Genomic DNA, 26,840 nt, shown 5'->3' with positions numbered 1-26,840 from the left:
CAGAATGGTTTTGTGGAAAATAGTTCTTACCAAATAAATGTGATGACAAATTTTGAATGTTTGGTAAATGGAGGCAGCTGTACTAGATGTCACATGAGGAGTTTAACTACAGGCACTGATTAAAAAAGCAGCCCTGTGGAGTATCAGTGGAGCACACTTGGCTGGATTAAGAACTTCATTGACTGGCATCTCAGATTTGCTAAAGAGAATCACTGTCAAATTAAAATATTTTGAATGGAGATCTGCAGTGTTTGGTAAATGCCTGAGAGTCCTCCTCTATCTTTAATCAGTCTCAAAAATCTGTGCTGAAAAATATGCAGCTGACACTGTAGGCAAAAGGGCAACAAATGCCGAGGGCACGGCTTGACTGGGGGCACAGTGTGTGGGTCTGTGCCTCTGAAGCCATGGACGTGACCCTCTGCCCACGTGGGGACACGTGCCCGCTGTCACATTGGCAGGGAGGGCTCATGTTACCCTGAAACATGTAGGCAGAGGAGCAGCGAGGCGCAATGAAGTGTTTGCAGTGGCTGCAGAGTCGTGTCAGTGGTTCTGGCACCCTGGAGCCAGGCAGCAAGTCTAGTCTAGCACAGCTAGCCCTAATTCCTGCCTGGCAGTGAGGGGAGACAGGAACCCCAGGGGCTTGGTTATCTCATCATGCTAAGATAGATGCTGAAGATGAACCCTCCCTGGGGTGCCTGTCTCTCCCCACAGAGGGGAGATGCTCCAAAAAGACAACCAAGATAACTTGTTCAGACTCAGTGCCTGCTGCTCAGATGACAGAAGATCTACAAGATAAATTTAATCTCTGTTGTCCATCATTAGAAAGGAAGCTGAAAGTTTTGAGAGGAAGCTCAAGAGCAAGCTGTCAGGACAATTTGAAAACAATCCCGCGGGTTCAGTTCAAGGCAGAGGCCAGCTGGCTTCTGCCCACTTTCAGAGAAAATAAGTATTTGTGTGAATGAAGCACTACTTTGGGGCAAGTGCATAACTCCTCTATGTTGCATGAGAGAGGCAGAGGAGAAGCTCTGGAAGCAGAGTGACTGGTGAAGGAGCTGGAGCTGGGAGGGAGAGCTTTGCCTCTGGGGTCAGAACTGCTGCAGGGCTTAAATGTTTGATGTGCTGACCCAGTTCAGCTTCAATCTGTAACACACAAGTTCTGGGGTGGTCAGGCAAGGAACACAGGCTTCATGGCAACCATTTTAGCTCACCAGGAAGGGCTTAGATTCAGGTGCTCTTCATGGAATGTGTCTGTTTTAGGGTCACAGAGCTGAAAAATAAATGCCATTTTATTGAAATTCCTGAACTTCCCTTTTCCTAGTTCTTTTGATGCTCCTGGGTTTATTTTTTAGCTCTGTATGATCCAGTGTACTTGGCATTGTCAAGAGAAAGCTATTCAAATTTTATTCAAATGGAAACCAGTAGCTCAAAGATAAATATTTCCTAAAGGCATCTTCATCCCTCCTTCTGTAAGTTGTTGAGATCTTTTATCTCTGTTAATACTGCCTGGAGCTCCTGTCAGAACAAGACCAGGACATACAAGGTAATTAAGTCAAGGTGTCCAGCCTGAGACAGACAGGGACTGGGTAGCTGGAATGCAAACAAGCCCACAGATGTGGGCCTTGACATGCCAGGTCTGTTTGCCCACATGTAATGGACTTAATTTGGGGCAGCTACGTGCAGCAGCCCTGGCTGTGTCTGCTCCTTGGCAGCCTCTCTGCAGACATTGCTCGGAGGAGAGATAATTCAATCCTCCCCCTCCATCTGTCTGTGGCACGTGGAGGAACCTGGCCCAGCACCTTCACCAGCACCTGCCCTCAGCACGTGCCTGCTCTGTGAGGGAGTGGGAGGCTGGAGCTGCACAGGCAGTGGGGAAAGCACAGAATTCCAGAGAGTAGCAGAGCTGGCATCGGTTTTGAAAGCATTGGTGTTAGTGTTGCCTTTGGGTTGCAAACGCTGTTGTCTACAAACTTAAATGTTGTCAAACAAAAAAAAAAGCCAATTTCTCTTTGTTTTCCCCTCTGCCAGCCTCGGGAGCTAAAGCAGCTGTGGGGTGGCTGGTTTGCATTCTCCGTCTCCTAATGTTTCTCTTCTAGACACTGGTTTAGGGCTCTTCAAGAACATGTACTGAGTTGTCCTCGATCTTACAAAACCAGCACATGAATGTTGTTTCATATGGAAATGAATAGTTGCTTTTCAAACCTTGCTTTAATTGCAAAGATCAAAACCTGTGGTGAGTGGAGCCGAGGAGCTGCCCTGCTTGGCAATGGTGAGCATTCCCTGGAATACGTGCTCCTCTGGAAGCTAAGCAGCTCTTGCAGTATGGCTGCTTGATTGTGCCACATTCTGACACATTTTGCAGAAAATCTTTTCTCTGTTGTTGTTTTATCCTTCCTGGGACAGGGAGAGTCCTGACCCTTTTCCCTCAGTAGCAGCAGCCCCTGGGACAGGAAGCTGCAGGAGGCAGCTCTGCTTGCTGCACTGTCATGTGCCACTGTAGGTGCTCCTGTGCCATGGAAATTAGTGCCTGCTCTGGGAAAGGGGCTGTTTGCCTGGAGGTGTTCGGTATTTCTGTGTCAGCCTAGGAATTGGACTGGATACAATGGAAAATAATAGTATAAGGTACAGCCTACACTGGGGGCTGACAGAAACATGAGCCTTGCCCACAGTGGTGACTGAGCACTGCTCAGCACCCAGGGCTGCCCTGCCCATCCTGGTGGACAGGCACAGACAGGAGCAGGGCAGGGAGGGGACCGGGCAGAGCCTGTCAGCCTGAACACAGGGAGGTGTGTCAAGTGCTGCCGTACTAAATGAAATGAGACAAGCACAGATGGAATATTTTTTTGCTCTTGATTTCATGCTTTATTCCATATGGATCATTCCTCCCTACAAACATGGTGTTTGGCGTCAGTTAAGCAGACCCTGGCCTATATTTCAGGTGTATTTTATTTACTCCTTTGCACAAGAACTATCTGATGGTGTCTTGCCTGCTTGCCTGTGGCTGTGTGGCCAGGCTGGTGATTCTGCAGTTTGTGACTTTCTGTACTTTCGAAATCATATCCACAGTATGGCTGTTGTTGAATAGAGAAAATTTAAGATATTAATATTAATGGATGGATTAAAATACCAGCTGAGGGTTCTCCAGTCAGCCCCATGGCTTTCAGTGGCTCCGAGTAGAACCATGTGGCTCTGTCCCCTTGTGAGCTGGGTGTATCAGCCCTACATGCTGTCAGTGCTATGTCAGGCCTGGTCTCTCATCTTGTCATCAAGATACCAAGATGTGACAGGTACCATGAGGTATTAATGCCTTCACATCATCAGTGCTCTGGCTGTGTGATCTTCAGAGTGCTAGAGGAAGTCCAGTGAATCTCTGGTCATGGCTGTGGCATGTGTGCCAGCTACCACATCATACTCAGAGTGCTGATCCAGAGTGGCATATCTAAGCACACTGCAAGGGTATTTTGTCTCAGAAGGAGCCATGTTCTCTATGTGCTGGTCACAGTTTGTATGTTGAAAAGGCTCCTGAATGCCACTCTTCCCAAAGGTTTATTAGCTGATGCCTGTTTCCTGAGCAACAGCCATCCCTTACCCCCAGGGATGTGTAACTCAGCATGGCATGGTGCAGCTGCAGCCTGACCTGGTGGTAAGGCTCACCTAAGTGCAGGGGACTGCCCGGCACTCAGTTCATTTAATCAGCTCTCCTCCATAGGGGTGGCCAAGTGCTGGGCTTGCTGGGCTCTAGCCACCCCCTCACCCTGTCACTGCTCTCCCCCTCCTGCAGCAGGGAGGAGCTGGGCTCAGCTCGGGGTCTGCACAGGCACAGGTCACTGCAGTTGGACTCCAGAGCAAGTGGATGGGTTGTGCACAGGTGGATTGCTCAAACAGCGGCACAGCTCTTTTCTGGCAGTGGCCAACACCCACTGTCACCCACAGCCCAGCTGCTGCTCTGGGCTGAACTCTGATAGCCCAGTTTGGGAAAATACACACTTTTACATCCACTCTCTTCCCTCCTCTAGTCATCACAGCTTTACGTTAAAAAGCTAAAACCTCTAAATTACTGAGGGTGCACTCAATCCCTTCATCCAGATCATGGGTAAATATATTCATAAAATCACAGATATCCTGAGTTGGAAGGGACCCACAGGGATCGAGTCCAACTCCTGGCCCTGTACAGGACCCTCCCCAATAGTCACACCCTGTGCCTGAGAGCACTGTCCAAACACTCCTGGAGCTCTGGCAGCCTTGGTGCTGTGCCCACTGCCCTGGGGAGCCTGTTCAGTGCCCAACCACCCTCTGGGGGAAGAACATTTTCCTAATATCCAACCTCAACCTCCCCTGAGACAACTCCAGGCCGTTCCCTTGGGTTCTGTCACTGAGGAGAGACTAGTGCCTGCCCCTCTGTTGCTCCTCATGAGAGGGGGGGAATACTCAACCCTACTGTCACCAACATCAAGCTCTTGACAGTCAAAGCACTCCCTCACATACAGAGCCCTCCCATCACCTCTCCTTCGATGCCTGTCCCTTCTGAAGGCCATCCACTGCAGCACTCCAGTTGTGAGTCATCCCATCGTGTTTCTGTGATGGCAGCTGTATCCTAGTTTTCCTGCTACACAGGGTTGTCCAGCTCCTCCTGTTTGTTGCCCGTCCTGTGCATTGGTGTAGATGCACTTCAGTTGGGTTGATCCTGCCATGTTTTTGTGGGGAGAAGCTCTAATTTTTACATGACCATTCTCAGGCACTTCTGTGGTTTCTAACACATCGGTAACCCTTTGTGTCTTTGCTGCCCCATGGATCTCCATCCCCTGCCTCCACGGAGATATACATAATATCATTCCACTGCATCCCACCAAGCTCTAGCTGCACACTGGCTGTGTAGATAAGTGGGAACCTCTCACCCTCTCCTTCCCCATCATCCTGTTATTTTTGTCAGAATGGAAACACTGCATTAAGCTGTTTCTGGTTCAGTGAAGGGCCATTTGCTATCCAAAGGCAGACTGCATTTGAATTTTCTTTCAAATGCCTCGTTAACTCTCTTCTGATTTACTCAGCGCACGATTATCCTGACGTTCTTTTACAACATGCTTCTGTCTCCTTTGTGGAGAGGCACAACCAGTAACCCAGATAACTACGGGTGACTGAGCAGCCCAAGGTGTGGGGATAGCCCGTGTTTTATGTGCTGTGGTGACACTACTGAGTGCTGGGAGGTATACCAGGGACAGTGGGGTTTGTACAGCTTTCCTCTTTCTCCCTTGAGCCTCATAGACTGTCTTGACATTGTCTTCCCATAATTCATCATTGCACCATTTTCCTGGAGAAAAACAGGGCTTCACTGCCACTCCACAACCACCAAGTCCTTTTTAGCAGGACTCCAGTGTACACTCTGCTTTCCTGGGGAAATCCTTGGTGTTCAGACAGTCTCAGGCCCCAAGAATTCTGTGCATGTGCTCTGTAGTTGTTGAAATCCAAAGGGGACTGACCTGATACACTGGTGGCATCAGCCAGGCACTCCTGCTGTAGTGGCCAGCAGGACCAGCCCACAAATACACCCCTGTAACTTGGCTACACCAGAGCTGAGGTGTCAATGGTCAAGAATGGCATCAGGCACAGCAACACTGTGCTCAGGAGCCCCCTTTCAGCTTCTAGCCCTGTGGGGTTTGATGTTGGTTTGTTTTTGTTAATTGTTGGGGGTTCTGTTTTTCCTAGAGTAGGGCCTTTGTGGGGCATGTAGTAAATAACTGTTGTTCCTCAGTATAATTGCTTAAACTCTCCAGGAGACTCATTCTAACCAGCTTAACTGCTAAGTTTAACCACTTTAAATAAAGACTTCAGTCTCTATCCATCCCAGAGTAGCTCTGAGGCCTCAGAATGCTTTCTGCTCTGACGTATGTCTCTAAATATTGGTGCTCAGGGTTTGATTTCAAGGTTTTCAAAAGCAGGTCTGTACTGGCAGCACCAGAGCATCCCCCACAAACAAGGTACCACTGAGCCTTGTTTGCTGGCTGAGGCAAAGTCACCAGTATGAATTCCAGAGCATCAAACTTATGTTTTTTATAATTATGTTTTTCCTGTGTCCAAGTGATTCTGAACAAATGCTGTTGAGAGCAGGGTCAGCCAAAGCACCTGCCAGACGAGCCCCAACTCCTTTGCACGCTGCTCGTGGGGAGTACACAGATACCAGCACGTGGCTGCTGGTGCCAAAGCTGCAGCCACTGGGCACACGGTGCTGCTTTCCTGGAGGGACTGACAGTGTGACTTGCTCTCCCACAGCTCATCAGCGATGGCAGCGTGGTGTATGCAGAAGCCCTGTGGGACCATGTCACCATGGATGACCAGGAGCTGGGATTCAAGGCCGGCGATGTCATTGAAGTGATGGATGCGACCAACAAGGAGTGGTGGTGGGGGAGGATCCTGGACAGCGAAGGCTGGTTTCCAGCCAGCTTTGTTCGGGTAAGAGCTTCCTCTTTCTTTGTGCCTCTCCATTAGCATCAAGTGTTTTTTCTTTTTCTCCGTGTTTAATGTTCTGTGGTGACTCCTTGAGCACTTTCACTGCAAGAGACAATTGCTTCAGCATTACTGTTACTATTCTGTTACTTCAGAGTTTGGATTGACAGGAAGCTGAACATGAGCCAGCGTGTGCCCAGGTGGCCAAGAAGGCCAATGGAACAGTGTGGCTAACAGGTCCAGGGCAGTGATTGTCCCCCTGTACTCAGCGCTGGTGAGGCCACCCCTGGAGTGCTGTGTCCAGTTCTGGGCCCTCAGTTCAGGAAGGACATTGAGGGGCTGGAGCAGGTCCAGAGGAGAGCAACGAGGCTGGGGAAGGGACTGGAGCACAAGTGCTGTGAGGAGAGGCTGAGGGAGCTGGGGCTGTTCAGCCTGGAGAAGAGGAGGCTCAGGGGAGACCTCATCACTCTCTGCAACTCCCAGTTGCCAGTGGGGGTTGGTCTCTTCTCCCAGGCAGCTATAAGCAAGACAAGAGGGCACGGTCTTAAGCTCTGCCAGGGGAGGTTTAGGCTGGATATTAAGAAGAAATTTTTTACAGAGAGGGTAATGAGACATTGGAATGGGCTGCCCAGGGAGGTGGTGGATTCATCATCCCTGGAGGTTTTTAAGATGAGACTGGATGTGGCATCAGTGCCATGGTCTGGGAACCACGGCGGGGTTGGATCAAGGGTTGGACTTGATGATCTCAGAGGTCTTTTCCAACCCGGTTGATTCTCTGATTCTGTGATTCTGTTCCTCTACATGTGGCTGTGGTACATTGTGCCCTCCTGGCTGAGCTGCCTCCAGTGTGAGCTCACTCAGCGTAAGTAAATCATGGCAAGGGTGGTTGAGCTCCAGACCAGAGCTAAGCTGAGCTGTGCCAGCTGGGGAGGGTGGTGGTAGCCTGGGTTCCTGCTTACAGGTATGTGTATTGCTTAGTTTTGGCCCAAGCATGTGGCATCCCCTGCCAGGAATGAGCAACACTCTCCTAAAGGAATCCCAGATGCAGCTGGCAGAGGTCTCCAGTGTCCACTTAGACAATATGGATGAGCATGGCACCAAATTCAGCTTTCTCCATCTGGTGCTGGGGCCAGTGCAATGCCACATATGTGACCACCTGACTCACACGTGTACCTTCCAGCCTGTCAGGCTGCTGGGCTATCACACAGCACTGTATTCCAGGCACTGAAACACATAAAATGTCTTGGAGGTCATGTGGGACAACTGATATAGGGCAATATGAGACATTCAGTGCTTTTGGGCCAAGGCTCTCCCTTGGTGCCAGCTATAAAGCCCATACAGAAATAGCTGTGCAGAGGAGCCCAGACAGTCCCAGCTGCACTCTGCAGAGGCTGGGTTCATTTCCAGCAGAGCTTCTAAAACACATCTGAACTTCCAGGGCAAGTGGGGGGGAAACCAGGAGTGCGGTAACTGCTGTACCCCCCTTTCCTGCTGTGAGGAGAAAGCCTTTTTTCCTTTCTCCAGGCTGTGACTGTGTGTGTGGGTGCCTCACTGCTTTCACCACCTCAGGGCAGCTCCTCAGTAGTGCAAAGGCAATTAGGTGCCTAAGGGCAGAGATTCTCAGCCCTTTAGCTCTTTATCCAGGTCACTTGAGATCACAAATGACCCAAAACCAGGTGAAGCGTGAAAAGAGGTGACAGGAGGTGATCTGGTGTCCTTGGAGAAGTGGGGCAGATAGTGCTATGAAAGTTTTGAAATACTTTATTATGGGTTGCAGGAGAGGGTGTCAGCTGGATAATTACTACAAACGGTGAAGTTTTCTTGCAATTGCCAGGACCAAACTCTCAGCACTGGTGGGGACAGCACTTTTTTTTCCCCCTTTTTTTCAGTCAAAACACGGGCCTTATTTTCTTTCATGTTACTGACAAGTAGAATTGTCCTGGCTGGCAAAACCTGCGATGATATCCTAAGGGAAAGCGGAATAGTGCCAGCCATTAGGGATGCAGAGTAACAAATTCTTTTAGCAGAGTAATTACAATACTTATTCAAGCATCCGAGCAGAGATTTCCTGCTAATTACGGAGAGGTCTGAAGCTCCTGCGGGGAGGGATGTCTTGTCTGGGAGCTTGGGTCAGTCTGCAGGTCTCTCAGTTACTCCACACAAGTTTCAAGCCAAGGTCTGAGTTTAAGACTTGCCAGTGTTGCTCTGCTCACAGTGAAGGCAAACCAGGATTGCTCATCTTGAGGGCTTCAGCAGCTGCAAATAGTGAGTACATGTAATTTGGGCCTATGTTGACAAGGGAGGGAGTATGCACTCTTGCTGTATGTAGATGTATTTGTATCAAGGGGTAAGTAATCGTGCCTGGAGGAAGCTACATTAAAGGTTTAAAGCAGTTCTGTGTCATTGTACTAAAAATTCCTATAGTTATACGTGTTTCTACTTCATATCTCACTTTTCTCTGTGCTGAGATTGATCATTTGAGTCACGGTCAAAGTATTCTCGTGGGCACTTGGAGAGCTACAGTAGAGCTACAAAAAAGAAAGCTCCTGAGGGAAATGCAGCGACACTTGCCTGCTTTAGCTCGGGTCCTTTGCAGCTGTTGACTAAACAGACTCTGTGGGACGGTGTGGCTGCAAGGCTGGCTTTTCCTCTGCTCGTGCTGTGCTGCCATCTGATGGGCACTGGGAAGGGACCGCGAGCCCCTCAAAGCCCTGGAATGTAGTGCCGTTCTTCCCGCGTTATGTGCCCGCCGGGAGCTGTACCTGCTTTTAGATTAACAACGAACTCTCTTTAAATAATCTTGGGGAAGCAAAAACCAAGAGTCCATCTGTTATTGGTAGTATGACAGCAGTAAAGCTAGATAAAAACCCAACCATTTGCTGGTTTCCCCCTCCCTCCCTAAGTGCCCTCTCATACCTGAGAAATTTCACTTGATAAACCCTTTTTGTCCTGATTTTATACGTAGTCTTCCTGGAAGACTTCTGTCCACAAGAAATGCCTGCTTAAAACCACCCATATCACACATTGGGAGCAGCTGCCATGTGGATTGAAAGTACCCTCCCCAAACTGACTGTCTGGCCATAGCTTCCCCAAGGGGAAAATAAGTCTAGGAGCAATATACAGGTAGCAGCCCTCTTCACACCCTCTTCACACCCAATCCAAACTCAGTCTTAATCTGCCATTCAAACAGTCTGACTGTCCCAAACTCTTAGAAGAGTTGTGTTTAGCAGTACAAACTGTGACCATCTTGTGTGTCTGTCACAGCTGCGGGTGAACCAGGATGAGCCCATGGAAGATTATCCCCTGAAGGTGGAGGGGGGCAGAGAGGACGACTCCCGACGCTTCGGGATGGGCCAGACCACCAAAGACCAAATGAGGACCAACGTCATCAATGAGATCATAAGCACAGAGAGAGACTATATCAAGCACCTGAAGGACATTTGTGAGGTAATAGAATAAAGGGGGAAGTGAATGTAAGAACCTGTCTGAAGGATAATGGAGTATGTCCCATTCTTGCCCAGAAAGGGACCCTGAGCAGGTAATTTTTCTGAAAATGAGACTGTATTTCCCTCAGAGCCTGCTCTGCTGGCTGGCATTACATGCTCAGAAAACAGAAGACAATTCATTACAGCAATATCCCAAATGCAGAGGCATTTGGAGCACTCACTTGTGCTCTGATTAAATGGCATTAATTGAATTTCCCAAGCCAGAGAAAAGTAAATGTCTAAGCATTGCTGTCCTCTCTAATATGTGTTCTAAGCTAATATAATCAGCAACTCCAGCCCTCAGGCAAGTTGTGCTCAGATCAAAACAACTGGGGGATGCCAAATGGGTCCTTCACTTGCAAATATGCTGAGTATTGGGACACCTCTCCTAAAAGAGATGCACTGGTCCTGGGCAAGGTAACTGAGGAGAGTTCTGCAGGAACACAGTTCTTTACTGAAATGGTACAAAAGTGCAGTGGCTCCCAGGAGAGTAGCTGGGGCAAAGCAGCACCCACATAAAACAAGCCTCTGCAGTGTCCCCATGTCCTTGGTGCACTCCTCCTCCCTGAGTCAATCAGCCATCTTCCCACACAAACATCCAAACCAGATCCACAGCTGGATTTAACTGGCCTGAATCTATCAGTGGGTCAGTGCTGGGCTCAGAACATCCCATAGCCTGAAGCCACATAAAGGTCTTTTTAACAGGAGGGAAAACAGCTCTGTGACTCCTTCAAGTGTGGGTTACAGGATCCTGCAGGGCAGTGATGTGTCTGTGGCTTGGCTTCTATTTCTACCATGTTTGGGGTGACATTAGAGGAAATAACAGCCTATGCAGGAAGGAGGTGCAGGAACCTGCTGTACACCTGACTGCATTCCCCGGGGTTTTCTGTTGGCCAGAGGCCAGAGAGCACATGCCCAGGAAGGTTTACAGTTTGGTTTCCTCCCAGGGCTACATTAAGCAGTGCCGCAAGAGAGCTGACATGTTTACTGAGGAACAGCTGAAGACAATCTTTGGGAATATTGAGGACATCTACAGGTGCCAGAAGAAATTCGTTAAAGCACTAGAGAAGAAATTTAACAAAGACCACCCACATTTGAGTGAGGTTGGCTCATGCTTCTTGGAATATGTAAGTAAATTTTACTTCATGGGAAAGGGGTAGCTGAGTGTGGATTAGGCCAGAGAATTTAGGAATTGATCTGACAGAACCAAAGCTTTCTTTAAAAAGACCCACCCAACCAAACTAAATGCCACACCCCACCCCCTCCACCCTGTTCAACCACTCCCCCTGCTCACAACTAAACATCCTGTAACTCTTGTGACTGTGGAAAGAGTGTTTTCAAAGTGCCCCAGCTTCTGAACACTACACTCCCTGCCAGACCTTGGCAAAAACGTAGGAAGATTCCAAAATTTTGAGCTGGACTTGAGTTTACAGGATGGTATTTCCAGGCCAGTGCCGGATCAGCAGCAGCTGATCCAGTCATTCAGAGCATTCAGCTGGGCACAGTCCAGGATACATGGGAATGTCCTGGTGGCTCAGAGAAGCTGCATGTGCTGTAACCTGTAACACACCTGCCCATCCCCAGCTCCAGGTCTCTGGGCTTCAGAGTCTGGGGAGGCTGCAAATCCCCAGATGGAGACACAGGAGTAGGACCTACCCAGGGAACACACACGGGAGTCTGAGCCAGGCCATCCCCCTGAGGAACATGGCCAGTGAATCCCTCCGTTTCCCTTGCAGCAAACAGAGTTTCAGATCTACTCTGAGTACTGCAACAACCACCCCAACGCCTGCATGGAGCTGTCCCGCCTCACCAAGGTCAACAAGTACGTTTACTTCTTCGAGGCCTGCCGGCTGCTGCAGAAGATGATCGACATCTCCCTGGACGGGTTCCTGCTGACCCCCGTGCAGAAGATCTGCAAGTACCCCCTGCAGCTGGCTGAGCTGCTCAAGTACACCAACCCCCAGCACAGGTGGGTCAGCCCACCTGGGATGTGCTCATGGAAATGGCTTTGTGAGAGCCCTGTATGGAGGGCAGTTACCAAGAGTAGCCAGCACCACAGTTCTTGGAGGTTACCTTGTGGAAACCAGGAAAAGAAGTATTTTTCTGTCAAATATGTATTTTTCCATTACAGTAGCACTGGGCTTTCCTGTCTATTACAGATCTGGAGTTACAAGGTCCACCTTATAATGGCACTTTTCTATTTTATTTGGCTCACCTGTCTGTGATACCAGCACACAGATACTCTGGAGTTACATGTTTCTGGTGGTGGTGAAAACTTTGTCTCCAAGAGCATTGGTTGAATATACCCCAAAATGTCCACATAGCTACATCTCACCAGTGGGGAGTCATGGCCTGCAGCAGTCGGGCCACACACACTCAGTGCCCTGTCAGCACCAGCTCCAAAGCTTCCAAATCCATTGCTCAGTTTCAGGGTGAAGGCCCTGCCTTTCCATCAAATAATTGTCACTTAATCAAGCATCTGAAATAATCAGCTACAGAAATAAAACATGAAAAATCTGTATTAAAGTGTTGATATCGGTCCATTGTGGCTTGGCTTAATTTCACCTTCCTAATTGCAGCCCTGGCATTTCCCAGAATGGTTTTAAGCATGTCTTGTTAAATCTCTAAGCATGTTTTCTGAAGTTGACCTCGGAGCAGAAAACTCCTTAATGCAGTGCACAGATGTTTTGAAAGTTGCCTTAGAGCCAAGTTGTGCAGCTCAGCTCCTTTCCCCTCTGAACTCAGCAGAAGTAGCTGGTGGCAGCAGATGGTGTGGGGGAGGGAAGATCAGCTTCTGTCCTACCCTTCCAGATAAGCCATCGGCTTCTATTTGAAATGAAGCCAGTTAATGCTGAACTGCCTCACCTCTGCATGACAGATCAGCCCCTGGGTGGAAACAGCGGCATAATGAATATGTTGTATTATGTTGCAGAAAGAAAATGAGGCTTGGAAAGCCCTGGAGATTCTTCCAACAACTCATATTTACACCTCTGTGGCTAAACTTGATTATTTAACCCCTTCCCTTTCCCAAACCTGGCCTGTTTTTGTTAGAAGCCCATAATCTGTTCCTCGAAACCAGCACAGTCTGACAAGCTGTGCCTCCAACTTCCAGCACAGCACAGCTGGGACAGACTGCAGGTGGAACTCAGTCCCCAGCTCCAGGGCGTGCAAGGCTGCCCTCCTTTGCAGGCCAGGTACAACACACATGTGCTGTTTTGCCATGTCTGACACCTCTGCCCATCCCCAGGGATTTTAAAGATGTCGAGGCTGCCTTAAACGCCATGAAGAACGTCGCCCGGCTCATCAACGAGAGGAAGCGGCGGCTGGAGAACATCGACAAAATTGCTCAGTGGCAGAGTTCCATAGAGGACTGGGAGGTGAGAGGCTTCCCTTCCCTGGGAATCAGCTGTTTCACGTTGATCCTCTTCTGCCCTTCCAACAGTTTCTGCTTACAGTGAGATCTCACTGTCCAGCCCTACCTCAGTTCTCTGACCTTCTTCGTAGCTTTTTTATTTAAATGGATGTGATCTTTTAGTACAACTGAACATGTCTAGCACATAACCCACCTAGACCAGCTGCCTTGGCGTGTTCCCTGGGATTTTTGCTTTTTCCCTGCAGAATGAAATTAGCATGTAGGTTAGTGAAATTCTATTATTTTTCTCTTGCCCCCCATTTTATCTTGAGTGGTTTCAAACTCTCAAGATGAGAATTGTCGCTTAATGCTTAATAAACAAGGTTATTGTTGCAGATACGTAAGCTCTGATATAGTGACAGAGGAAGCAAAGGTTCCTGTAGACTAATTTTAAAAATTGCTAAACAAAAGAAACAAAATACTAATTTTCTAAATCCTAGACTCAATAAAACCACACTGCCTCCCTGCCCAAGGATGCCAGGCTAAATCAGCTCTCTGTTTATGTGCTTCCTTTCTGTGTGGGATGAGGCAGCTTCCCTAAGCAGACTCCCTGGAAAAGGAGATTTTTTTCATTTAACACGCTATTGTTCTTCTCAAATTCAGTTCTCATTCCCTGGGTGCCAAGGGCACAGTGTCTCCATGACGTGAAGAGAACTGTCCTTCAGCACAGAGGCTGCCTCTCATTCCCAGAAGACTTTTATCAGCAAGAATTCAGGCCCCTCACACAACCTGAGGTTCTCCTGTGAGACTGTGGGCTTATTTCTTGCTCCCCATTTTCAGATGGCTGAGACCAACCTGTTCTCTGTGCTGTTCCCAGGGTGAAGATGTCCTGGTCAGAAGCTCAGAACTCATCTATTCCGGGGAATTAGCCAAAATCTCCCACCCTCAAGCCAAGAGCCAGCAGAGGATGTTCTTCCTCTTCGATCACCAGCTTGTCTGCTGCAAGAAGGTAACCCCCCAGCCAGGCACCAGTGCTGGCTGCCACAGTGCTGAGGAATTTAAGTGAGCTCCCTCTCCACTCGTCTGTGTCCTTAATACTTACTGACATCATGTGCTCCTGGCACTGAGACCTCTCTGTGCCTTCACTGCAGTCTTTTCTCTGATGTCCTGGGGTGTTCTGTGCCCCTGAGCACAGCAAACAGCTACCAGCCTAATTCTCATACTGAAAGAGGAAAGCACTGCATTGCTTCTAGGGTTGGTGGAGGGGATATTTCATACAACTCAAGTATAAGCACTCTCACATATTTTCTTTTAAATACCTTATTTTTCAACTGTGCTGTCACCTGAGATAAGTGTCAGTCAGAGGGCACCTGCAGCTTTGATGAAGAGCTGTGGGCCTTGGCAGTCAGTAAGACCATATTAAGTCACATGTAAGTCTGTAAGTACAGCCCCTGTTTTTTATCATAACCTAAGTAATGAAATCTTCCTTCTTGGAGCCAATGAAAGGTATCTTCCTCTGGAATTTCAAAACTGAATGTGCCAATTATTTTTTGCACATTCCACATCTTGCAGGTAGCTCTGAGTAACTTGGGCATGAAAATTGCTATTCTCAAAGTTACTTTTCATTTACACAAGAAACAAGAGCTAATTAGGATTTTTTTTCTTTTTTTTTTATCTTTCTAACTGGGACTGGAGGATGCAAATAGTGTTTTCTGTCAGAGGACAGAAATGAGGGATTTGGGATAATGTGTAATACCCAAGCTTGCTTCTCATTCAGATCTTCAGGGCAGCTGATACCCCCCCAACAGCAGATGCCACTTGTCCTGATCCCAGGGCCCCTCACTGCCAGCAGTGCCCACAGCAGCTCAGCAATTCCACAGATTCAAATCCAGTATTCAGGGTTTTTTACAGAACTGTAATGACTACTGGGAAGATTAAATACATCACATCAGAGAAAATGAATGTTTGGGACAGGAAACAGCACATCTGTTGTGGTCTGTCTTACAGGACCTTCTGCGCCGGGACATCTTGTATTACAAGAGTCGGATCAACATGGATGAGATGGAAATACTGGATGTAGAAGATGGGAAGGACAAGGACTTCAATATCAGTGTGAAAAATGCATTTAAGCTGCACTGCCGAGACACTGAGGAAGTCCACTTGTTCTGTGCAAAAAAGCCTGAGCAGAAACAGCGCTGGCTGAAGGCGTTTGAGAACGAAAGGAGGCAGGTGCAGCTCGACCAGGAGACAGGTATGGAAAGAGCAATGCTGGGAGATGGGGGGGGGGTTTGTTTGGTTTTGTTTTTCCTCTTTTTTTACCCACTAGCCAATGCCTGGGAGGGAAAGGGTGGGGAAGCCAGTCCATGCTCCAGTCCAGCCCTGAGCTGCTGAATTGCACATTCTGAATGAATCTGTGCAATTAAAAAACCACCATGAGCCGACACTGCAGCGCGTCCTCAGGGAGGCTGATGTGTCTTTAATGAGTTCAGGCAGGGCTGAGAAAATAGTCAATACATTACATACAGCTTCCAGTATTCTGCAGTAGGGTGTGAGTGCCCAGCTTGGAGGTATCTGTACAGAACAGGTTCAGTCAAGGGCTCTCATTGTGCAAGAGGGTTTGCACTGTTTTGTCTAAATCCTGCTTAATTCAGACCAGAGTGATCTAGAAAGATTTCAGCCAAACTGCTTTGGGCTGGCTTCTTCACCCAGCAAAGTGTGGGGCAAAGGGCAGGCAGCAAACCTGGCATGAGAGGTGGGGAAAGCTGTGCAGTGCAGGCTGTGGGGAGAGGGCTGTGCCCCTGCCAGCCTTGGCAATAACTGTGCCCTCTCACCTCAGGCATTTGCCTCCCCCTGGTATTTCCTCTGAGACACCAAACGATGACCTGCTGCTGACAAACTGTTTTATCTTCCAGGTTTTTCAATCACCGAGGTGCAGAAGAAGCAGGCCATGCTGAATGCCAGCAAGCAGCACCACGCTGGGAAACCCAAGGGTGAGTCACATCTGAGCACAGGAACGCTGTGGCAGCGGGGGGTAGCTCGGTATTTACTACATGGGAAGAGTTCCAATGAAGTGGCATTAACAAGCTCTGGAGAAGGCCAGATGGTGAGCTCTGATGTGACAATCTGCACTACAGTTCCTGGTAGCTTCAGATGGCTGGAGTCAGGAAACTGTTCCTAGCTCCAGGAGCTGCTTTGCACATAATCATTGAGCACTGTGCCAGAAACCATCAGCCCTGATCAGTGCACAGCCTGGCCCGGGGACACAGGCTCTCCCAGCAGTGTGGCCAAAGGCAAGCTTTGTAGCAATCCTCACGACACACAGAGGGTCATAAGGGTGACTGCAGCAGGGACTGTTCCTGCCTGGGGAAGATGCTCTAAAACTGCAATTTGGGCAGAGTGCCAGGTAGGTACCATGCTCGAACAGAGCTGACCATTCAACCTGTCAGACACAAGGATAATTTAGCAGCAGCCAGGGGAGTGTGAACTCAAGCAACAAACTGGAAGGTTCCTGCGCCCACAGCACTGTTGGCTGAAAAGAGCCCTGTGATGCCACCTTCCCCTTCTCTCTGTTCAGAGGAAGAGGTGGCACTTGCTTTCCCCTGGACCCACAGAGGAAGCCACTTCCTCTTGGTGGTACCAGCCAGCACTTAAATCCCAGCCACGCCTCCAGTAAGAAAGCTTGGCTAAATGTCAAAATAGGTCAGAAATAAGATTTGGCTGCAAACAGAGGGAAGTTTGGAAGGAGGCCAGACCTCTCTAACAGAGCAAAGCCCTTGGGACAAAGCATTAGAGGTGGCCCCACAAGCTAGCCCTGTCCACTGGGCAGGCACTGACCATTCCTACTTAGAAATCCATCCCAGGATGTTGGAATGGGCAACAGCAGCATTTGCACAGCAGTTGCTTCTCCCAGCACAGGCAAAGGCACCAGTTAAGTTGGTGATGAGCTGCAGCTCTTCAGCCCTGCTGTTGTGTTGGCACAACACCTGGCAGTTATGTGGCACATTTCTGGAACTTCTACAGCATCAGCTCTAATCCTAACAGGCAGTGCTGAAAGTAAGGGTAAACTAAGGGAAGAGTAACACTAAGACAAACCCAGTTCATGGCCCTGCAGCTTTAACGGGGACTGAAGGGGGAGGAGGGAAGGGAGCTGTGCTCAACTAACATGCTTCCCCTCTCCTCCTCATCCCAGCTGTCACCAGGCCCTACTACGACTTCCTGATGCGGCAGAAGCATCCCACCCTGCCCACCACGCTCCCTCAGCAGCAGGTCTTCATGCTGGCAGAGCCCAAGCGCAAGCCCTCGAACTTCTGGCAGAACATCAGCCGGCTGACGCCCTTCCGGAAATAGGGGCAGCCCCACGTTTGTGCCTGAACCCCTTCTGAGAAAGCACTTTACCCGTCAGTCCTGGGAGGTGGAGCCCAGGTTCTTCCAATCCTTTGTTTACAGAGGATGGCACATGTGCTCCTGCCTTCCCTATTTATTTTGCAGCCCGACTGACCGCCCTGGTTCCGAGGTGAGACACTGCATTTGTGCCGTGGAGCCAGCCTTGCACAGCGCCCACGAGGCAGAGCTCCAGGAGGAGCTCACAGGAGGGAGCCTGACACGCTTCAGCTGAAGAGATTTTGCTTGTCAGCTGTACTTGGACTCACTCCTTCCCACTGTGCCCACCACTGCTGTCTGGCAGCTTCAGAGGGGGTGGCAGCTGACAGACCCACTGCCGTGCTCAGAACGAGAGTTCAGAGTCACTGACGTGACACACTGGCCGTGGAGGGACAAACCCTTCTGCTCTGTCCCCTGCCCCACATTTCTCAGAGACATGATCCTCCTACACAGGCCCAACTAACTCAGCCTCTGCAGGCCCTCAGACAGACACAGTGAGTACAGCACTGTGACCTCTCCTTTCCTCTAGTCCAACACCACTGGTGAACGGTATCGTACATTAAACTGTGCCAACCTGCAGCATGAGTCAAGTTCAAGAATCTCTCTAGTGGGTTTGAGTTGCATAAGTTAGAGAAAAATGTGCCTAATTAATACCGTACTCAATTCTTTAGATTCTCGTCTCCATCATTCTGCCATATTTCCTGGCCAATGAAAATGCTCATTGTTTGTAATGTGTTTATTTATGGTAAAAATCAGAACTGTGTATTTTGTAAGTCTGTAATTGTTCTTGTCAGATGTTGTTAACTTGATGCCTGTTTTGTCTGTTTAATTTTTCTTTTTTTTTAAAAAAAAAAAGGTCAATATTTGCAAACCCGGCTCCCAGAAGTCAGAGTCTGCTGTTCAACTCTGAAACACAATTGTTATGCAAACTCCCACAGACCTTCAAATTCAAGGCGTGTTACTGACACTTTTAAAAAATGGAAAACCACTTTAAAAAGGCCTAAATTTGTCATAAGGAGCCTCATTTAAGTACCCAAGTTTCAAACCGTGGCCAAAAAGAATTAATTTGAACCTTGGTTAGCAAAAGGAAAGATTTGCCTTACCATAGCGAGAGTTAGAAGCCATACTGACTGAATTCCCTAGCTTAGGAGACATCCCGTGACAGTGGAAGGAAGACTCCTGCTCATTCCAACTCGACGCTGTGTGAGTGAGCACTGTCTGCAGAGCTCAGAAATCCAGTGTTTGTTGATGCTGTAGCTGACCAAAGTCTGGTCATCCAGGGATATCTGAATTCAGTAGCATGTACAAAGTCCTTCTTGCACTATATCTTCCCCCCAGACCAGGGGCAACATTTAATTTCATAAAGAAACTTGTAAAAGTGACTCTCAGCCTGTGTTTGTCTCCAGCATGTCTGTGTGAACTTGTTTCTCTGCAAAGTCACTGCAGAGATTCAGCTCTTGCAGCTCCAGCAGTGACCACACCACTTCACCCTCAGAGCAGCCACCCTGCACAGGGACCAGACCAGAGTGGGCACTGGGGACACTCTGCACTGGAGAGGACATGGGTCAGTACTGGGGGAGGGGCAGGGAAAAAAACAAACCCAGACAGAAAAAAAAACACTTCAAGAAGCCACTGAGATCAGGCAGCTACATCACTGTTGGCATACTGACCTTTGCAACACAGACACACTGAGACACCGGCACACAGGGACACCCACCAAAGGCACAGACAAGACACCAAGAGACACACAGAGCCCAACAGACACACACCGAGACAGACGTGGGCAAGGTGGAGAGAGAGATGGCAACCAAGAGAGACCCTGACACACAGACATGCAGACACACACACACAGGTACATCAGCTACAGCCAGCACCCCTCAGGAACAGAAGGCAACTGTCACATTTGTGTTTACCCTAAGTGTCTGCACCCTCCTTTCCTTATCCATGGCGTGTTTGTTTTGATTGGCCAGGAAGCAAATCTGTTGGCACTGAAATGATCAATTTTCTGAGCTTATCATCAGCTTTGAAGTAAGTTGGGGAGAGGACAGTTCCCCCCACAACACATGCACACACCCTCTAAGCATGATGACCTGTGAAGATGCAACAGGTTTCTCATGATCTTGTCCAGCTGAGTGTGCTCAAGGGTGGGGATTCCCCCAAGAACCTCCCTGCCTCCCTAAACAAAGCATCGCTGTCCCCACCATGAAAGAAGTGCTGACATCTATTCAAAGTGCCCCTTGCTGCAACATCTGTTTTTTAGCCACTGTGTTGCTTAATACACTCAGCTTTACATCTACATTGAAGTCACTCCACTAGAACTCACCTCTTCTCCTGAGGGAAATGGGGTGACAGTGGCACAGGACCCTGGAGTGCAGCAGCTGTGAAGCACCACAATGCCCCTGCCCTCCCTTGCTGAAAACACACACAAGAACTGGCTACTATTCATTATCTGGGTAGCAATATTCTGAACAGTAGATATACACCCAGTGGTTTAAATTCTCACATCACTTACCAGCTCTTCCAGAACTGATTTCACATCTGACCAGCGCGCACAAATGATTCATAGCAACACTTTTTACAGAAATGGTTTTTTTACTGCCAAACCAGACTCCTCTAGTCAGACAACATCGCTGACCAGTTAATTATTTTTGGTAGAGAGAAATACATTCTCCGCTTGACTATCAGTACTCTTCCTAAAAAGCCTCCTCAGCTGGGATTCTAGTCTTGCATGCCAAGTTTGGAGTTGGGATCTGATCCCCTCTGCGAGACTGAGATCGGGACAGAAGCTGATCGTGCTGGAAGAGGTGACACTGCTGAACAGGTAAGGCTCAAACCCACTGTCCTCAACACACCCACCCACAGCGTGCTCTGAAGAGGATTTTATCACGAAACACCACCCTTTGTTTTCTACCCAGCACTGCTTCCTGATTCTCTCACCACAACCCACAGTGTTTCCTGAACAAACTGTGTAGCAGATCACGTGCAAACTCATTGGTTTTAAGTGATTAGACACTCAAAAAAGTCATCGCCCAAGTTCCTCATTAAATGGCAAAGCGTACTTGTGTGTGAGATGGTGGTAACACATTAACCAACCCTGAATTTCCTTCCTCTTTGCCCTGGCATCTGGATTTCAAATGGAGTTCCATTGTTCTGGCAGTGAACAGTACCAGGGAGAACACGTGTGTAGGCCAGGAGGTGTGTGTGTACACAGTGTGCAGCTTCACAAGGGCATCAGCTAAACTCGTGCTAACGGGGTTTTTGGCATATGAGCAACACAAGTACAGCCTCTGACAAGCTCTCTGATCTAAATGGACAGTACAGTCTTGCCAGATCCACAAGAAGTGCCCATTTGAAACATGAAGCAGAGCTGTGAGATGTCAGAGGAGCTCTGGAGATGAACCACCTACATGGGCCAGAAATGCAGATTTTCATACAGAACAAACTGAAGCTCCTGACATGAGGCTGAACAGCATCAATCCTTCTGGATTTCAGGGTAGAACCATCCTAACTGCTCAGAAAAACAGTTCTGCACTGAGTTACATGAAGAGGACAGGAAGATTTGATTCATGGGTGGTTTGGGTTTTTCGAGGTGTTGGCTCTATCTGTTCCCTCCTTCTGTAGCTATCCATTTAGGAAGCTTCTTGTGAAAACAGCAATGTTTCTTAAGGAGCTAAATCTGCCCAGTTTTCAGATTGGTCAGGTAAGACACAGACTTATGTAAAGCATGCAAACCAATCAAAAGAATGATTTCCTGAAACTACCAGTAATGTGAAGAGAACTGGTGGCTGCTAAATAATGAAGTTTCTGCTGTGACCAAAAAAACCTCCACAAACTCTGTTTTGGACTGTGAGTTTGGAATAACTGATTCAGACACGGTGGGTGTATACACTGTGCCAAGTTCTGAGCGCATCCAAACCAGAACAAACTGTCTTTGTACTAACTCACAATAACAACTAGATCAATTCCCATGGAGAGATAAGTTCCCCCAAAGCAGCCTTTAGTATCTTTTCTGTTTTGTCAGTAACCTGAAGAGCTGTGGGGTATTGGGTGGTGGGGAGCCCTGTTTGTGGCCAGCCACTGTGTGCACTGCAGGTGATTCCCACCATCCAGGACACTGCTCCACAAAGCCAGCATGGCAGTCTGTCATCCAGGAACCAGCACAACCACCTGCATCTGGGTGTCCCAACAGCTTCCCAAAAACATCAGGAAGCCAGACCTCCCCCTCACCAACAGATGATGGGATAACAGAACTGAGGCACTTGCCGGTGACAGGCATTCCAAGAGAATCTCAGCTTCAGACTGAAAATGCTACTTTTTTGGGGTGCCAGAATGACTGAAATTAGGTTTTTTTAAAGGAAAAGGCCTTTCATCTTTTGTGATATATGTCAGAATATCAGGCTGTGCTCCTCCACATTTACTGTTGTGGAAAGAGCAGCATTGAAGAAATCGGTGGCAAGACTGATATGTAAATATCAGTGTTCTGAACAAGTACTGCACCACTCACCACCCAGATTGCTGGAGAACTGTCAGCACCTGTGGGGGACAACACCCAGCAAGTGCTAAATTCTTATTTTACTGGCTTTACTTCAGCAGTTTTAATGCTCCTGTCAGGTTTCCCCATGTACCTGCTAAGGAGGGTTATGGCACTGCAATGCCCTTCTGGACAGTGACTATGGTAGTACAGCAATTCCTAAAGCTTTAAGAAGGGAACTATTCACACCTCATTCAACTGCTGGAGCCTCAGCCTGTACCTGCTGCTACTCATGTTTTCGACCAAGTCTCACTAGAATGTCCTGTCCCAGCCTACCAGCAGAAACTCCCTGTCACAGAGCTCCCAGCCTAAGCAAAGCTGTAGGATCAGGTCTTCAGGTAATTAATGGGTTAAAGAATAAGAGCTTTGATAATGGAGAGAAGTTCACTGAAAAAAATTTGAAGTGTTTTCAGCTGATTTTAACTCACTGAAGGCACAGTGGTATTCTTTCAGGTTGATAGTGCAAGAGAGGGAATCAATCTTCCAAGCAGCAGAGACAAATCAATTCAGATCGTTTCAGAGTGAAGCCAGTGCAAGGTGACAGCCAGCAGTGTGACAGGGCACAAGGCTGCTGCACTTCCCCGAGTGCCACACAGGGTGGGGGATCACATGCTCCAGAACAACCTGGATTCACTTGCCTTTACGCTCACAGCCACAGCTCCAGGCTCAGAAGCCAAAGGGTGTTCCTTTCCAGCCACACAGCAATCCCAGCTTGCCCTGCCTTGGGATTAACACCTCACACCACACTTCATTTCTCCCCGTGTCTCTCACACGTTATCCCTAACAAGCTACATTACTAAAATCCCATGGCTTTGGCAGTGCTGGCAGTTTAAGAAAAACGCAGGCTGCTTGTTCTTTTTGCTTAACACTCCTGTCATCTTCCTCCTCACAACTCCACCCTCCTCTCCGCACGTCCTGAGCTCCTCTTTTGCACAACTTTGCTACCAAAGCAGCTCCCTGTTTCACAGCCTGTGCAAATGCAATACCTGTGATACTTCCCCCAGACCTGTGTACCTTTGTGTGACTGCTTACATATACAGTTGTGAGATGGGAAATAAACAAGCTACCAACTTTAGTCTTGTCTAATTCTGTAATCCTCCCACAAAACACTGAGTATACAGCATCAGCCTTTATATCTGCCATAATCACATCTAACAGCATTCTGCTTAGAAGTTCCTGCTATCTTTCCACACCTGCTTCTTCCCCTTTTCTCATAAGCAGCAGCCTGCCCACCCTTTACCTGGGCTTTTTTCTTTAACCTGAAACAATATGCTTGCTATCTAAACCCCACCATGAAGAAAATCCTTACCCCAGCTACAGCCACATGAGCATTCGTGCACTGAAATAGAGTTGGGCATTAGAGCTCAAGTGTGAAGTTCACATGATTACAATTCATACAAGGCTGGCGAAAGCAAAACTGAGGGAAGGTGTGTTCTGTCTGAAGCATCAATTCTGTCTGTTCCCTCTGTCTGAAGCATCAATTTGTCCATGTACTTCACCCTTCTTGCCCAGGAAAGAGTAAGCTATTGTAAACCACTATAGATTCATATAATCCAAAAATGAAGGTCCGGCTGCAGTAATTGAAGCTGACAGCTGAGCTGTTCAGTGCTAAATTTTCTCTGTCAAGGTTGCATTGGAAATATCTTTTAGTCCAGCAGCAAGGACTACAGATACTTGTACCCACAAGGCTCAACAGCCTTCCCTCCGGGTCTGCCATTCCCTCTGTGACACACAACACAACTTCCCATAGCTACCAGAGACTTCTTGCTGCTGTAAATTTTTTAATGTTTATTTTAAAGTAGTCACATGGCCCCCATTCTATTCTGGATGATTAATATTCTGGATAGCTAATAGCCTGATGGATACTGAAATAAAATCAGGAGAGCATTTAGCCTCCCACACACGAGTCAGACCTTTAATCCATCTAATGCAGCAACACCTTCTACCACTGACATTTCCTACACAGAAAAATTCCCAGCTAAATAATAACCACTCATGATTCCAGGGGAGCTCAGCAACAAAACTATTTCTGTTACCGAGCTTTTTTACAACGAGTTTAGAATCTAAAGCAAGATGTTAGAAACAGCAAACTTTGGGTTTCCCCATTATTAGTTACAGGAAAACTTCAAACTCTAATCTTCCTATTTCTGACAATCACTTTTCTGGAAGAGGCTCTGGCTGGTTTTAAGTGTTCAAAGCTGCCCTTACAATGAGAAAAGTTTTTATCAATACATCTAACTTTCACAGCAAGTAACTAACTACTTGTTAGCGAGTGGGACAGTAATGTGCATTACACTGCACTGCACAGTGAGCGTGGGAAGAGGGGGAAAAAATCAAACCATTACTGACTCACCATTTTGGTACTTCCATGGATACATTTAAAACCACCACAAAAGAAACCCCACATACAGACTTAAGAGTTCAGTACCACACTCTTATGAGTGCTGAACATGGCACAAAGTCATGCTTCACAGCAACAGACCCCACGAGAACAGCTAGACTGGAATCCCAGGAGTGATCAGCACCATTCTGGAGAACAGTATTTCCCTTTAGAGCATCCCAGATTCCAGCAACCCACTGGTTGAGGATTATGAATTTTTATCAGCTCCAGTGCTCTGCAAAAAACACCCCCAAACCTGTCTCCCTGTAACATGAAAGCAATCCCAGGACAAGTGACCAGAACTTAGTTGAGATAAAGCACATGGAGGAAAGAAAACCAATCTGTCCATGGGATCCCTAGTGCTTGGCTACAGTTGTAGAAGCTCAGGAACTCGACTGACTAAACCACCTGTGGCAATATCTCAACAACCACAGTGACACAGTCACGTTGCACCTTCCTCTTCCACATGTTGCTTTTCACAGGAACATTACCAGGTAAGTTACTGTTATTTTTGGAGACCTACAATAAATCAAAATAGCCAGTTAGTTCAAGCAGCATAGTTCTGTTGCCCCGAAATACACATAATTCCATTTTAACATTAGTGCTTTACAACCACCCACACACTAAAGAAATAGGATAATTACCCACACTTCACACCTACTCAATTCTTTTCCTTCTGGGGAACACTCAAGAAACTGATTTATAACAGCCTTCTGCTCAGGCCTGTCACCTCTCCAATCAAACAGCATGGATTTGGTATCAACCAAAGCTGAAGCTGAAGTATTGTCAAATTTTACATCTGTTCCATTTCCTTTGTTTTAAACTGTAAAATAAAGTAAGAAAACCCTCAAAAGTAAGAAATGCCTCAAAAAGGAACAAGGCAGGGTTGCACATCATTACCATACTCTCAGACAGGGCAACTTAGGGCAGCTTCTTCCCCACTGGGGAGCCTTTACCACTGTGTTTTGCTGCCATTAAGAAACCTTACTGAGAAAAGTCACTTAACCCATTTCAATGTTAATTATCAGATTTCACCAGCTTAAAGAGTTTAAACATACCATTCTGCTCTCCAGCAACAGAATCTTTTCTGGAAGGATGTCAGCAAAGACAGTAGGAAAAAAAAAAAACCACAATAAGCAACACAAGTCAATCTTTATTGAAAACTGAAGTATTAATACATAACAATTCTTGTTACAATAAACGTGCTTTTAAGAATTTAAATCTGAGCTCATCTACTCATTGAATTGCATAAAAAATAAAAAAAGTATGAATTTTCACAATTGAACTGGCTCAGAATGGAATCTCCACTCTTTGTGTTGATGCGATAGTTCAATGCAGGAGTGAGTGATGCCTTAAAACTTATTCTGGAAGACAACATTGACCTAAACTTAAAAAAAAAGTACCAATACAACTGTTCCTAAGACAGTTTTAAAAAAAGTCATAAAAAGGAAACCTGTGTCTATTTCATAACAAACATGGAGAACTATTACTGGGGCCTCTTGTACTTCCATTGCATGCACTCACTTTTTTAAATCTTGGACAGGAGGGCAGCCAATAATAGCATTACAATTAAAAAAAACCCACTAACAAATCCCTTCTACTTAAAACAAATCTGTACAGCAGCCAGCTAAAAAAGCTTTCCCAGTTTGCCTGCTAAGTGCCCAAAAGTCACAACCAGTTTAGAAAAGTCATGTTCACTTTCTTGATGTTTAAACTTCAGAGCCCATAAATTTTACAAATCACAAATGGACCCTTACTACGCATGAAATTCAGATGTTTCAGTGTTATATGCAACCCACACAAGAAAAGGTTTCCTTGTCCCCAGATAAGCACTGTTCCTTTTCCCTCTCTTCAGTCTACAAACCAGCCCTTATTCCCCCTCAGCACCCCTGACCAGAGGTGCACAGCCTGCCGAGGCCTCGCTCCTTCCGAGGAGAGCTCAGAACCAACTCTGCTCTTGGCGAGTCCTGATGCACAAACTGCCCTTCCCTGCTGCAGGAGCTCCTGCCAAGCAGCACTGCACCTCCTCACGTCTGAGGGCTCTGCAGGACCCTTCCAGCTGACACGATACAGGATTAGAAAGCTGACACTTAGTAATGAGAACAATGTGAACGAGCTGAACTCGCCGTGTCTGTTCCAGCGTTCACAACCGCCGGGACACGGGGCTCCCGCCTGACACCTGCTGGAGAGGCCTGGGGTGACTGGGCCTGTTTGCCACGGAACACGGCACAGCCCGGGCACCACACCGGCCAGGCACAGCCCACAGCCCGGGCA

General features: G+C 47.6%; 1 protein-coding gene across 4 annotated transcripts in view; it reads left to right on the top strand.

Moving 5' to 3' along the window:
• ARHGEF4 (Rho guanine nucleotide exchange factor 4) overlaps positions 1–23,261 on the top strand; it is a 220,913-nt gene extending 197,652 nt beyond the window's left edge. For all 4 annotated transcript variants that reach the window (XM_027661803.1, XM_027661804.1, XM_027661805.1 and 1 more), the window contains 9 exons: positions 6,265–6,444; positions 9,703–9,885; positions 10,871–11,050; positions 11,660–11,892; positions 13,171–13,300; positions 14,153–14,284; positions 15,283–15,526; positions 16,188–16,265; positions 17,465–23,261. In XM_027661803.1, the coding sequence (XP_027517604.1) occupies positions 6,265–6,444; positions 9,703–9,885; positions 10,871–11,050; positions 11,660–11,892; positions 13,171–13,300; positions 14,153–14,284; positions 15,283–15,526; positions 16,188–16,265; positions 17,465–17,622 (1,518 nt within the window). In that variant the 3' untranslated portion in view covers positions 17,623–23,261. The remainder of the gene's footprint in view (positions 1–6,264; positions 6,445–9,702; positions 9,886–10,870; positions 11,051–11,659; positions 11,893–13,170; positions 13,301–14,152; positions 14,285–15,282; positions 15,527–16,187; positions 16,266–17,464) is intronic.
• Positions 23,262–26,840: the final 3,579 nt, after the last annotated feature.

This window comes from Corapipo altera, unplaced genomic scaffold (genome assembly GCF_003945725.1).
Source record: "Corapipo altera isolate COAL_440 unplaced genomic scaffold, ASM394572v1 175, whole genome shotgun sequence".
Classification (NCBI taxonomy): Eukaryota; Metazoa; Chordata; class Aves; order Passeriformes; family Pipridae; genus Corapipo; species Corapipo altera.
This window is presented reverse-complemented; position numbering and strand designations above follow the sequence as displayed.